The following is a 12,452-nucleotide window of genomic DNA, read 5'->3' as shown; positions in this document are numbered from 1 at the left end:
AGGGGAACCTGCAGTTCTTTTGACTTCATTGGACTCCAGATTTATCAGCCCCAGTCAGCATGGCCCATGGTCAGGAATAATTAGAGTTGTCGTCTAGCAACATCTGAAGTGCTATAGGTTCTTCACACCTGCCACAAGGCAAAATATATTTTCCCTGGAAAGTTCCTGCTCATTTTCTCTTCTTATCAGAAATACAGCATCCTGATAAGCCCTCCCTCTGTCTATCAAGTTTTCTTTCCTTCCTTGGCTCCTCCTGGCTTGCTGCAGCATGTATCATTATATATATATTAAAAAACAAACTTCATGGATTACCTGTTTGCCGTAGAAATTGGTGTCCCCCCTGAAAGACCCGCGAGAGCCAGTGAAGGAGAACATTGGCAAAGGCACTGGAATTGGAACATTCACACCAATCTAAAGCAAAGCCAAAATTGATAATTTTATTATAAATCAAAGAAAATGCACAAATAAATCTAAAAAGAGTCAGGCTAGGCTCAAGGTAACCTGGATTCAAATCAATGCTCTGCTGTAGTCTCACTGGGTGAGCACTGAGCAGTTTCTTACTTTGTAACCTCAGGACCAAAAAAGAAAATAAAGAGAAATCTTCTGCATTTAAAAAAAAATTGCGCGTTGAATGTTAGTGATGCATACAGCATCAGTTTGGTCCTCAGTTTGTTAATAAAATAGCCCTCAGTTCCTCGTTGGTAGCATAGCAAATGGCTCCACAAAGGGAAAATGGGGCAAGTGCATTACATTCAGATGGAGATCTCTCAGTATGTATGCTCCAATAGAGCAATGTACTTTGATGTTATAAAAGCAGTGGTTGCATGGTTGTGAAGAAGAATTCCTGAATGAAAAGCAGAAAGCAGAAAGAGGCTGCACAGGAAAGAGGACAAGGTTCTTGCACCTTTAGTGTTGGAGAGGGAATTTCCCAACCCTGCTATCCAACGATCTTTTCACTAAGAGATGCTAAAGATGGAATGTGGGACAGTCTGGATGTAGAGCATCTGCTCTGTCATGGAGCTATGATGGAGCAAAAACAGTACCCTGAGCAGTTCAGCACAAACCTCAACCTTTACATACCTGCCCAACATCTACTAAGTGAGAGTACTTCCGAGCAGTGGCACCGTTTGTGGTAAAGATGGCTGTTCCATTCCCATAAGGATTTTTATTGATTATTTCAATGGCTTCATTCAGACTGTCTGCTTCCAGAACCACTAGAACTGGTCCAAAGATTTCCTCCTTATAGCAGGTCATATTGGGCTGTCAAGAAAGAAGCAACTTTTAATTGTACCGCACATCAGATTCTGCAGAAATCTTGTTTCTGACACTTAACACAGAAACATCCTTTTCCTTCACAGGTCATCACCACAAAGGACCCTTCTGTTCCTTTTGATGAAATGGCTGCCACTCTAGGCTATCATCCCTCCCTCCAATATTGAACTCAGATGGTGACTGTTGCCAGGATTGTAACCAGACGGGGAGACTAAGAAACAAGAAGGAGGCTATCACCAAGCTTGGGAAGGGAGAACCCCAAGGTTTGCAGAAGTACATAAAAAAGAGAACCACCACCTAATGCAGGGGGTTGGGGAGGAAACCAACGAAAAGCAAGAGGTCTGAATATACTCAGTAGGCAAGGAATGTAGATGAACAATGGAAAGAGGGGGAAAATGGGATTCTTCTCTCAACAACTTCACAGCGGACTGGCAGGAGGGAATGAAGTGAGGTTGCAAAATGTGTTGTAGTCTTGTGATCCCTACAATGACCCCAGTGAAAAGTATTCATTTATTAAACAGATTTTATCCCATTTTAGAGCATATTGCCTCGCAAGATGCTTCGCAAACATAAACATTTGAAAGGCACATTGAAACATCAGATGCAACCAATAAAGGCCACGTTGCACAATTGTTCAAATGCCAGTCACATCTAAGGCATTCAAAAATATGCCAATTTACCATTTTTTTATTCAGGGAAAGGCTCTCCAGCGCATTCCAGCCTTTATTATTCCTTATCCATCCATTCCCATATATCCACCAAGCATCATTCTTGAACTTCACCACTTTTTGACTACCATTCCACATTCTAGCCACAGCTCACTTCAATAGCCAGGTATCGGGACATTTGCAACATTTCACTATGGCACAAAATATAGCTGTGGGCCAACACCAGTCTTTTGAAGACCAAAGGGAAGGCTACCTCTTGGAACATGCTGGATCAATGTTCATGTCTTCCTTAGTTTTAAGGTGTTTTAATTTGCACCTGCTGATCAGTACATCAGCTCACCTTGACTTTCGCAAGGATTGTCGGTCCAACAAAATTGCCATTTTCAAAACCTTTCACTCTGATATTTCGTCCATCAAGAAGGATGCTAGCCCCCTCCTTTGCTCCACTGTCAATCAGTTGACAGACACGCTCTTTGGCCTGGGGACTGATCAGCGGCCCCAGATCTGCTCCAGGCTGGTCTCCTATGACAAGACACAAAACCTGCTCAAATCCTAAACTCTTCTTTTTAAACACCTAACAAAAATCAAGCAATAAAGCAAGCAATGTCAACATAGGAAATTAAACATGGTCCTCATGATGCAGCCTTGTAACACTGCTACATGTTTAGCCCATCCAAGGCTAACTGTGCTCTTTAGCTTCAGTCACAGGTTTATTTTAATAGTGCCATATATTCTGATCCTTTTCAATGTAGCTAAGTAATTAGCTAGCCAGCTATGCAACTCTTAATTTTGGTGACAAGGCAGTGAAGTTCCATAAAGTGAACATGGTTTTTATTATAAGGTTAAATGCAATGAGCGTTCCGAGATCTTATTACATTATGAAAAAGCAGCGACTGACCCCACAAAGAAAGCAAATTTATTAGATACTTGAGAGAAACAATTTAATGGACAGAAGTTGCACTGATCATCTTCAGGGCTCCAAAAATGAGCCTTTAACAAGCACATTACAACACACATTCTAATGCTCTAGATTAGACAACCTGTGGCTCTCCATGTGTTGCCCACATGTGTGGAGCCCAACAACATCTGGGAGGCGACAGGTTGCCCACTCTTTTTCTAGATCTGCAGAAATTGGATTGGATTAAAACAAATGCATCGGCACCTGCATTAACTCGCAGCTTCTTAGCTCTCTCCACCAGTTCGGGCAGCCAGTTCCGAGCCTCTCCCACCAAGACTGCTGTGGATAATGCCATGCAACGTTGCCCAGCTGCTCCAAAAGCTGCTCCAACCAACTGATTCAGGGTGTTCTCCTTATTGGCATCTGGCATCACTACTCCATGGTTCTTGGCTCCCTAGAATGAAATGTACTTTTTTTTATTAAAAAAAAAGCTAAATATATATATATTAAGCAACAGTAATCTTCAAACATCAGCTTAAATGGTCCCAGACCTTCAAGGAAAATGTGGCTGTTACACCAATGTAAAATCAGAACGAAAAAAGGTGCAAAGTTTTTTGAGATTTTCTGCTAGATAATTAAGTGCTCCTGAATATATGGAGTATTTAAAGGTTTCGTGTTAACCATACTTAAAATGACTTTGAAGTTTGTCCTTTTTGACTGTAACATCATAACTTCAGAAATACAATTCAGGACATTAAAATTATAGATTTTTTCCAGGATCATCAACAACTATCCTATAAACAGAGATGTCAAGTGGTGCATTATGCGGAGTTTTACCATATTGGCCTGCACTCTCTTGCCGTTCTTGGAACCCCTTTCATAGATATATTCTCCAGCCTGATTAGATCCTACAAAGCTGATTGCTTTGATATCAGGGTGATCACAAATAAAATTCACGGCTGAAAAAAGAAAAGAAAAACAAAACACTGTTCATTATATCTCGTCACCGAAGAGCTCTCCATCTTTGTGCTGTGGCAACAATAACCTAAACAAATAAACCAAATTTCTCCCTACATATATTAAGTAAAATAGAAACATCGTCACCCCTCCCCCACACCTCTTTCCCCCTTTTCTCCCTAATGTCTCAACAAATGAAACTGATTTGTAAAAATGTTACATGGGGGGGGGGGGGGACACGAGAGAGAGAGAGACATTGCACATACTTTTGTAAATCAAGAAAAACTTTAATAAAAATACATTAAAAAAAAAATTTAACCAGATTTCTCCCTCTCTCACACTCCAATGTTCTCACAGAACATCCTTAAAACAAAAACACTCTCCCATTTGGGCTATCTACTTGGCTCAGCAACCCTCACACCTTCCTTGTTCCCAGATCACGACACAAACACATGATCTGGACAAGCAAATAACCTGGTCACACTTGCAAATAGGGAAGACCAAGAGTGGTAAAAGGGGGAGATTTTTTTCCTAGCCTTTCAAGGCATACCTCTTGAAGGAGTGGGGAATTTGCACCTGTGGTTACCAGGATCAAAGTGGAAAAGATGGAGAAGGCGCTTATTTTTAAACAGCTAAAAGAGAACACAAGCACCCAATCTTGGCTATATAGCACACCCCTGCCTGCATGATATCGACATGATATCAACCCTACTCTGCCCCTACACTACAGCCTTGGAGGCCTGCCCTGCATTTGTTATTGTTATTATTAGCTTTTTATTAAATCTCTATACTGCCTTTCACCTGAGGATCACTGGGCCATTTACAATACAAAAACACAAGAATGCAGAACACCGTGACAAACAAAAGCAATTTCCCCTCCCCAGTTTATGGGTTGTTTAATTAGCCAAAGGCCTGGAATAAGAGGAATGTTTTTGCCTTAAACATTTTGTAATGAATGGCGCCAGGCGAGCCTCCCCTGGAATTACCTGCGTGTTGTCCGTGGATGATGTTCAGTGTCCCATCGGGGGCTCCAGCATCCTGCAGCAGCTTTGCAAGAAACATGAGGGCTCCCGGCACCCGCTCGGAAGGCTTCATCAAGAAAGTGTTCCCGCACACCATGGCCATGGGAAACATCCAGAGAGGAATCATGGCTGGGAAATTGAAAGGTGCTATGCCTGCGCACACACCCAGAGGCAAGCGGTAGGTGTAAGTGTCCATATCTTTAGTGATGGAGGGAAGGGTCTCGCCCAGCATAAGGGATGTCACACTACAAGCATGTTCAACGACCTCTGCAACAAAAAACAGGGACTTCTCAGTTTCCAAATGCCCCTGGAAATGCTCTTTTCCATAGGTGAGCAAACTAAGGCCCGGGGGCTGGATCCGGCCAATCGCCTTCTAAATCTGGCCCTTGGGTGGTCCAGGAATCAGCATGTTTTTACATGAGTAGAATGTGTGCTTTTATTTAAAATGCCTTTCTGGGTTATTTGTGGGGCCTGTCTGGTCTTTTTACAGGAGCAGAATGTGTGCTTTTATTTAAAATGCATCTCTGGGTTATTTGGGGGGCATAGGAATTCGTTCATTCTCCCCCCACCAAAAAAAATATAGTCTGCCCCCCCACAAGGTCTGAAGGACAGTGGAGTGGTCCCCTGCTGCAAAAGTTTGCTGACCCCTGCAGTCTTTTCAATGTCCTCACAACCTGGTTAGCTTTTCCAGCTCCTTCACTATAACTCATACAATACAATCACCACCATCCAGAAATTCTCCCTATTCCAACAGGGATAGGCTTCTGCCTGAGACTTACTTCGATTCAGATAATTAACAGGTGAGGTGGATTCATGTACAAATGGAGACAGGAACTACGCTAAGGGGATTCTACCATAAAGGAATAATGTCGGTATTGTCAGAAAGATATCAGAAAGGAAAACAAAGCTCTTAGCATTTCAGAATATACTTGAAATATACAAAGCGAAATAAACAAAGCGAAAAAAGTGTTTTTAAAATTCACAGAGCATTCGGAATTCCTTCCTGGAAGGTTACAGAAGGGGCTATCCTCCCAAGGCCTAGTACTCAGAAGTATTCTGCTCTTCCCTCAGCCCGTGAAAAGCCATTTTCTATGTACAGCAAGAGGTGCCGGCAGCTTACGGAGGCCTCGAAACACATCTCCCTCAGCATCAGCCAGGGTCTTCCCTTGCTCTAAGGTGATCAGTTTTGAAATTTCTTTCTGGTGATTAAAAAAAAGAAAAGAAAAGGTAATGAGAATTCCTGAAACTGAGAAAAGGGAAACTCAACAAAGGTGGAAATAAAGCTCATCTACTGAACCAGAAGGCAAGAAGCAAGATTTACTGTGCTGCAGGAGGCCAAGTGCAATAGTAGGGAAAAGCCACTCTGCACATGAGTAATCACCACCCTGCCCCCATCTTATTCCTGGCTGTACGCAGCTGGTGGATGGGTCATTTGGACCATTCAGAATGAGAATAAAATGCAATTTTGCAAAAGAAGAAGAAGAAGTCTTAAAGACTAATAATGTTATTCTGGCATAGGTTTTCAAGGACTACAGTTTGTGGGCTTTTGGAGCCTGGCACAGTTCACTTCATCCTGTTTCTAGGCAGGCTATGAACTCTATGTAGAGGAAGATAACATACCTCCTGAACAGGGTAAAATTATTTAATGTGAGAAGAGGCTTGTACACTTTATTTTGCTCATTTCTGTAACGATTTTGTAGGGAAGGCTATCTTAATTCCCATTTTATAGCTAAGGGCCAAGGGCCAAGGGCTATAAAATGATTGTTTTTCAATCAGGCGTTATACTAATTTTATTAAATAAATAATCAAATTAGTATAACACCTGATTGAAGAAAAACCCCCACCACAAAGCATTTTACAAGACTAAATCAATAACATTATCAGGACCCACAGTTTAAAAATAACTGTTCAAAACACACACAATCTGGTCAGTCCAGTTCCTCACCAGATTGTCTTTGATGAGCTGTTGGTATCGCAAGAAGACTTGCTGCCGACTCAGAATGGATGTCTCAGCCCAGTTCGGTAGAGATTTCTTGCACGAAGCCACTGCTGCTTCCATCTCACTTTGTGTAGCTTTGGGGACACGACCAACCACTTCATTGGTGGCCTGTTAGAATAGTAACACCAAAAAATGGTCATTATAAATGTGCCACCAACTCAGGATTGCCTTAACATAGGAATCCACAGATTGTGGCTAAATTTCAGGGCCAACTATTATCTTCTAGGAGCTAGCTGCAAAGTCTAGTCCAGCCCAACCTCAATTTCAGTGGGTAACTCTTTCAAGTAAGGATATTTAAGTTTACGGCCTTAAATGGATGATAAACAGAGCAATCCTAACCCCTGACGTGCAGGGAGTGGTAGAATGCTGTGGCCATTCCTGCAGTCCATGACAGCTGGGATGGAAGTTTATTATTTCTTTACACAATACCTACTCAATACCCATTACAAGGGTTGGGACAACCAGAAGCCAGAAACCATAAGTGAAATGGCTCCAAATCTGCTGCAACAGACTTCCATGTCCTGTGCAAACAGAAAATGCTTAGCTGAATATGAACCTTCTTCTTTGAAGGCACTAATCAAGGAAGGGTGTCATCTCTAATATATAGAAATGGGATTTCTTGAGAATCCAAGATGGGGATGAATAGCAAACTTTTGAGTCTCAGCTGCAAAGTTGCCACATCTCTGAATAGATCTGCAGGGGAGGAAAAGGGAATGCAGCATGCTTTGCTAACAGCACATGAACTCATGCCTGACAATCAGGGATTTCTCTTAGGGACTGTGGTGGATGACCCTTGCTCTGAAAAATGTGGTGAAAATTAAAGGGTTAAGGGACTCAGACCAGACCAAATTTCATTAAATCATACACAGACTGTTGGGGTCCGCTAATTGGGCCCAATCTGCCTTGGTCGACTTTACTAAAACACAACTCTACAAGAGAGAAAAACTCCCAATAATTACACAGATTAAAATAGCTCAGAAAGTAAGAAAACATTAAGCACAACCTTATCCAGTTAATTAACATAAGCGCCTACATTTAAATCTCAATAGTCTGAGGAAGATGCTGTCCAAAGCCCAAATAAATGCTGACCTCGGCTTGGCTGGCTGGCTGCGGAGAGATCCCACCAGTCCAGGTTTTATGGGAACTTAGACTGTGGGTGTTCACCTCTTCCACCCCAGTTACCTTGTGACACTGTCCTTGAAGCCTTAACAGGAGACATCTGTATGCAAGCTCATTATTTCTGATGTTCTAACCCACGGGTAGGCAAACTAAGACGTGGGGGCCAGATCCAGGCCAATTGCCTTCTAAATCCAGCCCATGGATGGTTCGGGAATCAGAGTGTTTTTACATGAGTAGAATGTGTAATTTTATTTAAAATGCATCCCTGGGTTATTTGTGGGGAATAGGAATTTGTTCTTTTCCCCCCTTCAAAATATAGTCCGGCCCCCCACAAGGTCTGAGGGACAGTGGACCGGCCCCCTGCTGAAAAGTTTGCTGACCCCCGTTCTAACCCATTCCCATAAACCAGTCTTAAAAGGGGTGATATCACCACAGGGACCCAGGGCTTTAAAGTTGCCAGACTAGCCTCCAGATAAAATCAGTTGGAGTTTGTCCCACTAGGAGGACTCAGGAGTACATTAAGCAAAATAATGTCAGTGATTACGTATCTACACTTAGTGTCTGGAATCTTAAGCCTGGGATGGGGAACTCATAGCCTTCTGGATGTTACTGTCAACTCTCATCAGCCCCAGTCAGAATGGTCAATAGTCAGGATGATGGGAGTTGTAGTCCAGCGACATCCAGAGGACCACATGTCCTAAGCTCACTGCTTTAAGTTCCAGCCAAACAACTTTATTCCTCTGCCGGTGATAAATTGGACCACATGACAGCTTATGCAGAAAGACATTTTAAATTTCAAGCTAAAGACAGCTTTGGAATTCAGACTACTTAAGCAATTCCATTTTAAAGCGTTGCTCCTGTGTGCCTGTTCCTTCTTACACTGGTCAACTGCACAATCCAACCCTTTCCTGCCTCAAAGAAGAAAAGCACGAAAGAAAAAGGAAGTTTACTTACTGGGTTGTGAATATCAATCCATTCATTACTTTTGGAATCAACAAATTTGCCATCGATGAACAGCTTGGTTGTTGGCTGCAGAATACAAAGGGTTGGTCAGGGTCAGAGTTTATCTGAATGCTGAAATACCAACTAAGCTAAACTCTTCCACATACTTAACATAAGGATTAAGTATCAATTCTTTTTTCCTTTCTCGCCCTCTAATTCTCTTCACGGAGCTGCAGTCATTTATCCACATTTATCTGCAACCAAAGCTAATGAATACTGCCAGAAAAGTGGGTTGAGAATTTGCAATCCACAAGATTGTTTAAAGCCAATATACTTGCAACTAAAACTTTATTTTGGAAGAAACCAACTTACCACTGAAGATGAATAGGAGGATGAAAAATGCCAATTTGCCTTCCTCTGGATCTACAAGATGGAAAAAACAGGAACACAGAACTTACTCAGCAGCACAGCTACAATTTTCTGTGAAGACATTCAGCTACCCGAAATTCACCAAAGGCTGTGCCATGAACAGTCGACGTATTCACTCATTTTCAAACTGCCATAATTTATTATTTCTTTGTGTCTTATGCAAATTTGTGTTCTCTTTTGCAGGTGGAGTAGAGCACCAAAGACTGAACTGGGGCCACACATAAGTATTACTATGCCTGACAAACATGGAGAAATGAAGGCCCTGAAAAAAAGACTGGGAAAATTCAGGGGCGGGGGAGAATGTTTTTCTGTTTTTCCCAAAGTCTCTTTTTTTCTTTTGGCTTCCCAAATAAATAGATAAAATCTATGTTGCAGGGAATGGATTATGAAGTCATTTCCTTTAGAACGATGAATGAAATGTTTAAGAAAATATGTTCCTATATTTAGTCCTCCAAAATGATATCTAGAAATGATGTAACAGGAACACTTTTTTGTAAGACTATGTACAGGATCAGATCATTACAATTCCTGTACACAAAGGACAGGCAAATCCTGAGTTGTAGACAGAGAACAACCCACAAATACAGTCGTAAGATGCATTTCTGTGGAAGGAATTCAACATCATGCTATGGTGACTGTTGTCAGTGCAAGCATTTTGGCTTGCTAGACAAACTTATTCCCCCTCTGCTCCCCTGCGCACTGTTGCAGGAGTTCTCTTGAAAACCCGCCCCCAGCCAATTTCAGGGGGCATGGAGTGGTGTACAGGAAGGAAGGTCCTTGCCCACAGCTTCTGCTGATGAAACTCATTAGTTGAATCCCACCCAAAAGGAAAGGGTAGAGAAGCTTGTTTCAATCCATGCAAGCCTTCAGCTTTTAGACATCCATGATAAATATGAGATGTAATAAGAATAATTCTTATTTGAAACATACATTTATGCTTATGAGGTTTGGGGGGAAAGTACTAGACTGTATAAACATTACCTTTGGGGGGGAAAGCTAGCATTGTCAGAGGATAATATTATTTTAAATTATCTATCTACTACATGGAATTTGACAACTGGTCAACGTAAATAGATTCTTCGCACCCTCACTATGGCTAAAATACTGATATTGATAGAAGAGATGACAACTGTTGCAAAATACAAATGGAGAGCTTATAGACATAGACTGCATATGGACAAATATTGTTATTTGGAAAACATTTATAAAAAATATAGTAGGTTATAAATAAATGTATATGTATTGGAATAATAATTTCATTTATAGACCTTTGTGTTATATATGTATAGAATTATACGGGTTTTTGTATTTTAATGCACCTTTTCTTTTCCTTTTTTTTCACTTTTATTTTGTTCATCTGAAATATTTTCAATTAAAAATTAAAACGTCCAAAATAAATATGATGGCAACATAATCCATAGCTTCTCAACCACGATTCCTGCTCACCTGAGATATGGATATACAGTGGTATCTCGGAAGTCAAACGGAATCCATTCCGGAAGTCCATTCAACTTCCAAAATGTTCGGAAACCAAGGCACAGATTCGGATTGGCTGCAGGAAGCTCCTTCAAAATTGTCAGGAGAAGGAACTTCCTATGTACTTTTAAGCCATTTGCAAATATTCCCTTGGGTTTGCACGACTAAGTCTCTCCATAGCACTCATTAATCACAGCTCTGACTTCCTACCCTTCAGAGCTTTTAGCCAATGAGTGAGCAGGCTCCTATCTCACAAAGCAATTCCTTCAAACGTTCCTTGCACATTTTGCTTTTGTTCTACAAGGGCAAGAGATTATTTTATGTTTAAAGGAACTCAAAAGTCTGGGCCTGATACAGCTGTACCCCCCTGCCTGGACTCCCACTAGGGCCCTGTATCCATTTGTCATAGAAAGCCAAAAAGGTTTATGGCTCCTTCCCCTTCTCCAAACTTCTTCACTGTCTCTTTCAAAGCTCCATAGATGAAACTGTAGTAAGGAACCTGCAAGATTTTCCAGTGTGCATTTCATTTGGAACTACAGCATGTCACACAATTGTAGAGGGCAGTAAGCAATTCAGAAGTCATTTCAAACACAACTTGTGGTTAATTAAGATCTGCAACACATATGTTAATTCTGTACTGAGACAGGTTTACTCTGGTTGTAAGTCACAATTGTAGAGGGCAGTAAGCAATTCAGAAGTCATTTCAAACACAAATCGTGGTTAATTAAGATCTACAACATGTTAATTCTGTACTGAGAAAGGTTTACTCTGGTTGTAAGTCGCTTTGGGGTTGCCCCAGGGTTGCAATTGACAAATAAACAAGCAAATACTCTGCAAGGCAATTAGAGAGTTGAACTGTCATGTATGAACGGATCCCTGCATGTACTTGACCCCATAATCACAGAGCGGTGTGTGTTCAAGGCGGCTATGCACACTTACCACGGAGGAATTTAGCAGAACTAGCCTCCAGGTAAATAGGCATAGACCAGCGTGCACTGCATACATTCAACAGTGCTTTAGACTTTGGAGAAGTACAATCTAAAGCAAGGGTGGGCAGAAGATAAGCCCACCAGCCAGTTTTCCGTGGGATTCTTCTTGCAATGGGCTCCTGCCTGCATGGATCCCGGTCTGATCCTACAACACGCTTTGCGATGTCCTGTGGCGGCTTAGGCACACTCAGGGATAACTGAAAGCAAAGGGGAGCGATTGCACCTTCGCCTTTCAGAAATCCCGCGTGTACCCTCGCTTCGCACGTGAAAAAGCAAGCGCGTCCACCCACTCAAGGCTGAAGTTCGCTGGCTCCTGCGAAGCGATCCCCTTCGCCAGCCAGATTTCATCGCCTTTTGCAAGGGGGGCGGAGCGAGTGTGGTGGGACGAAAGTCGATCCCGCTCCAGGGGCTATTCCAGGGGGGTGTAAATTATCCCCCTGCCCGCTCGCCCGTATGTGTGCTTGGGAGTATTCAGGAGGGCAGTTGAAATGGAGGAAGGGGCAAGATCTCTCGCCTCCCGCGGACCCGAAACCCCCAAGAGGAGCCCTCCCCATTCCCCCCACCCCAGTCTCTTTCGGGGCCGCTCCCCCTCCAGCATGCAGTCTCACCCCGAGCCAGAGGCGCCGCCCTCCCTGAGACCCCCGAGCCGCAGTCACCGCCGCCATTCTGCCAGCGACCACC

At 42.5% G+C, this 12,452-nt stretch overlaps 2 protein-coding genes across 3 annotated transcripts in view; one reads left to right on the top strand and one right to left on the bottom strand.

Moving 5' to 3' along the window:
- Window positions 1-1,804, top strand: part of BBOF1 (basal body orientation factor 1) — a 20,212-nt gene extending 18,408 nt beyond the window's left edge. For both annotated transcript variants that reach the window (XM_077925649.1, XM_028719992.2), the window contains exon 12: window positions 1,359-1,804. In XM_077925649.1, the coding sequence (XP_077781775.1) occupies window positions 1,359-1,439 (81 nt within the window). In that variant the 3' untranslated portion in view covers window positions 1,440-1,804. The remainder of the gene's footprint in view (window positions 1-1,358) is intronic.
- ALDH6A1 (aldehyde dehydrogenase 6 family member A1) overlaps window positions 1-12,452 on the bottom strand; it is a 13,850-nt gene extending 1,398 nt beyond the window's left edge. The window contains exons 1-11 of the mRNA XM_028719979.2: window positions 12,380-12,452; window positions 9,250-9,300; window positions 8,890-8,964; window positions 6,763-6,924; window positions 5,938-6,016; window positions 4,782-5,084; window positions 3,676-3,797; window positions 3,103-3,292; window positions 2,281-2,462; window positions 1,081-1,260; window positions 313-411 (exon numbers count right to left, since the gene is read on the bottom strand). Of these exons, the coding sequence (XP_028575812.1) occupies window positions 313-411; window positions 1,081-1,260; window positions 2,281-2,462; window positions 3,103-3,292; window positions 3,676-3,797; window positions 4,782-5,084; window positions 5,938-6,016; window positions 6,763-6,924; window positions 8,890-8,964; window positions 9,250-9,300; window positions 12,380-12,436 (1,500 nt within the window). The 5' untranslated portion in view covers window positions 12,437-12,452. The remainder of the gene's footprint in view (window positions 1-312; window positions 412-1,080; window positions 1,261-2,280; window positions 2,463-3,102; window positions 3,293-3,675; window positions 3,798-4,781; window positions 5,085-5,937; window positions 6,017-6,762; window positions 6,925-8,889; window positions 8,965-9,249; window positions 9,301-12,379) is intronic.

Source organism: Podarcis muralis, chromosome 1 (genome assembly GCF_964188315.1).
Source record: "Podarcis muralis chromosome 1, rPodMur119.hap1.1, whole genome shotgun sequence".
NCBI lineage: Eukaryota > Metazoa > Chordata > Lepidosauria > Squamata > Lacertidae > Podarcis > Podarcis muralis.
The sequence above is the reverse complement of the archived record's forward strand: the minus strand, read 5'-3'. Positions and strand labels throughout refer to the sequence as shown.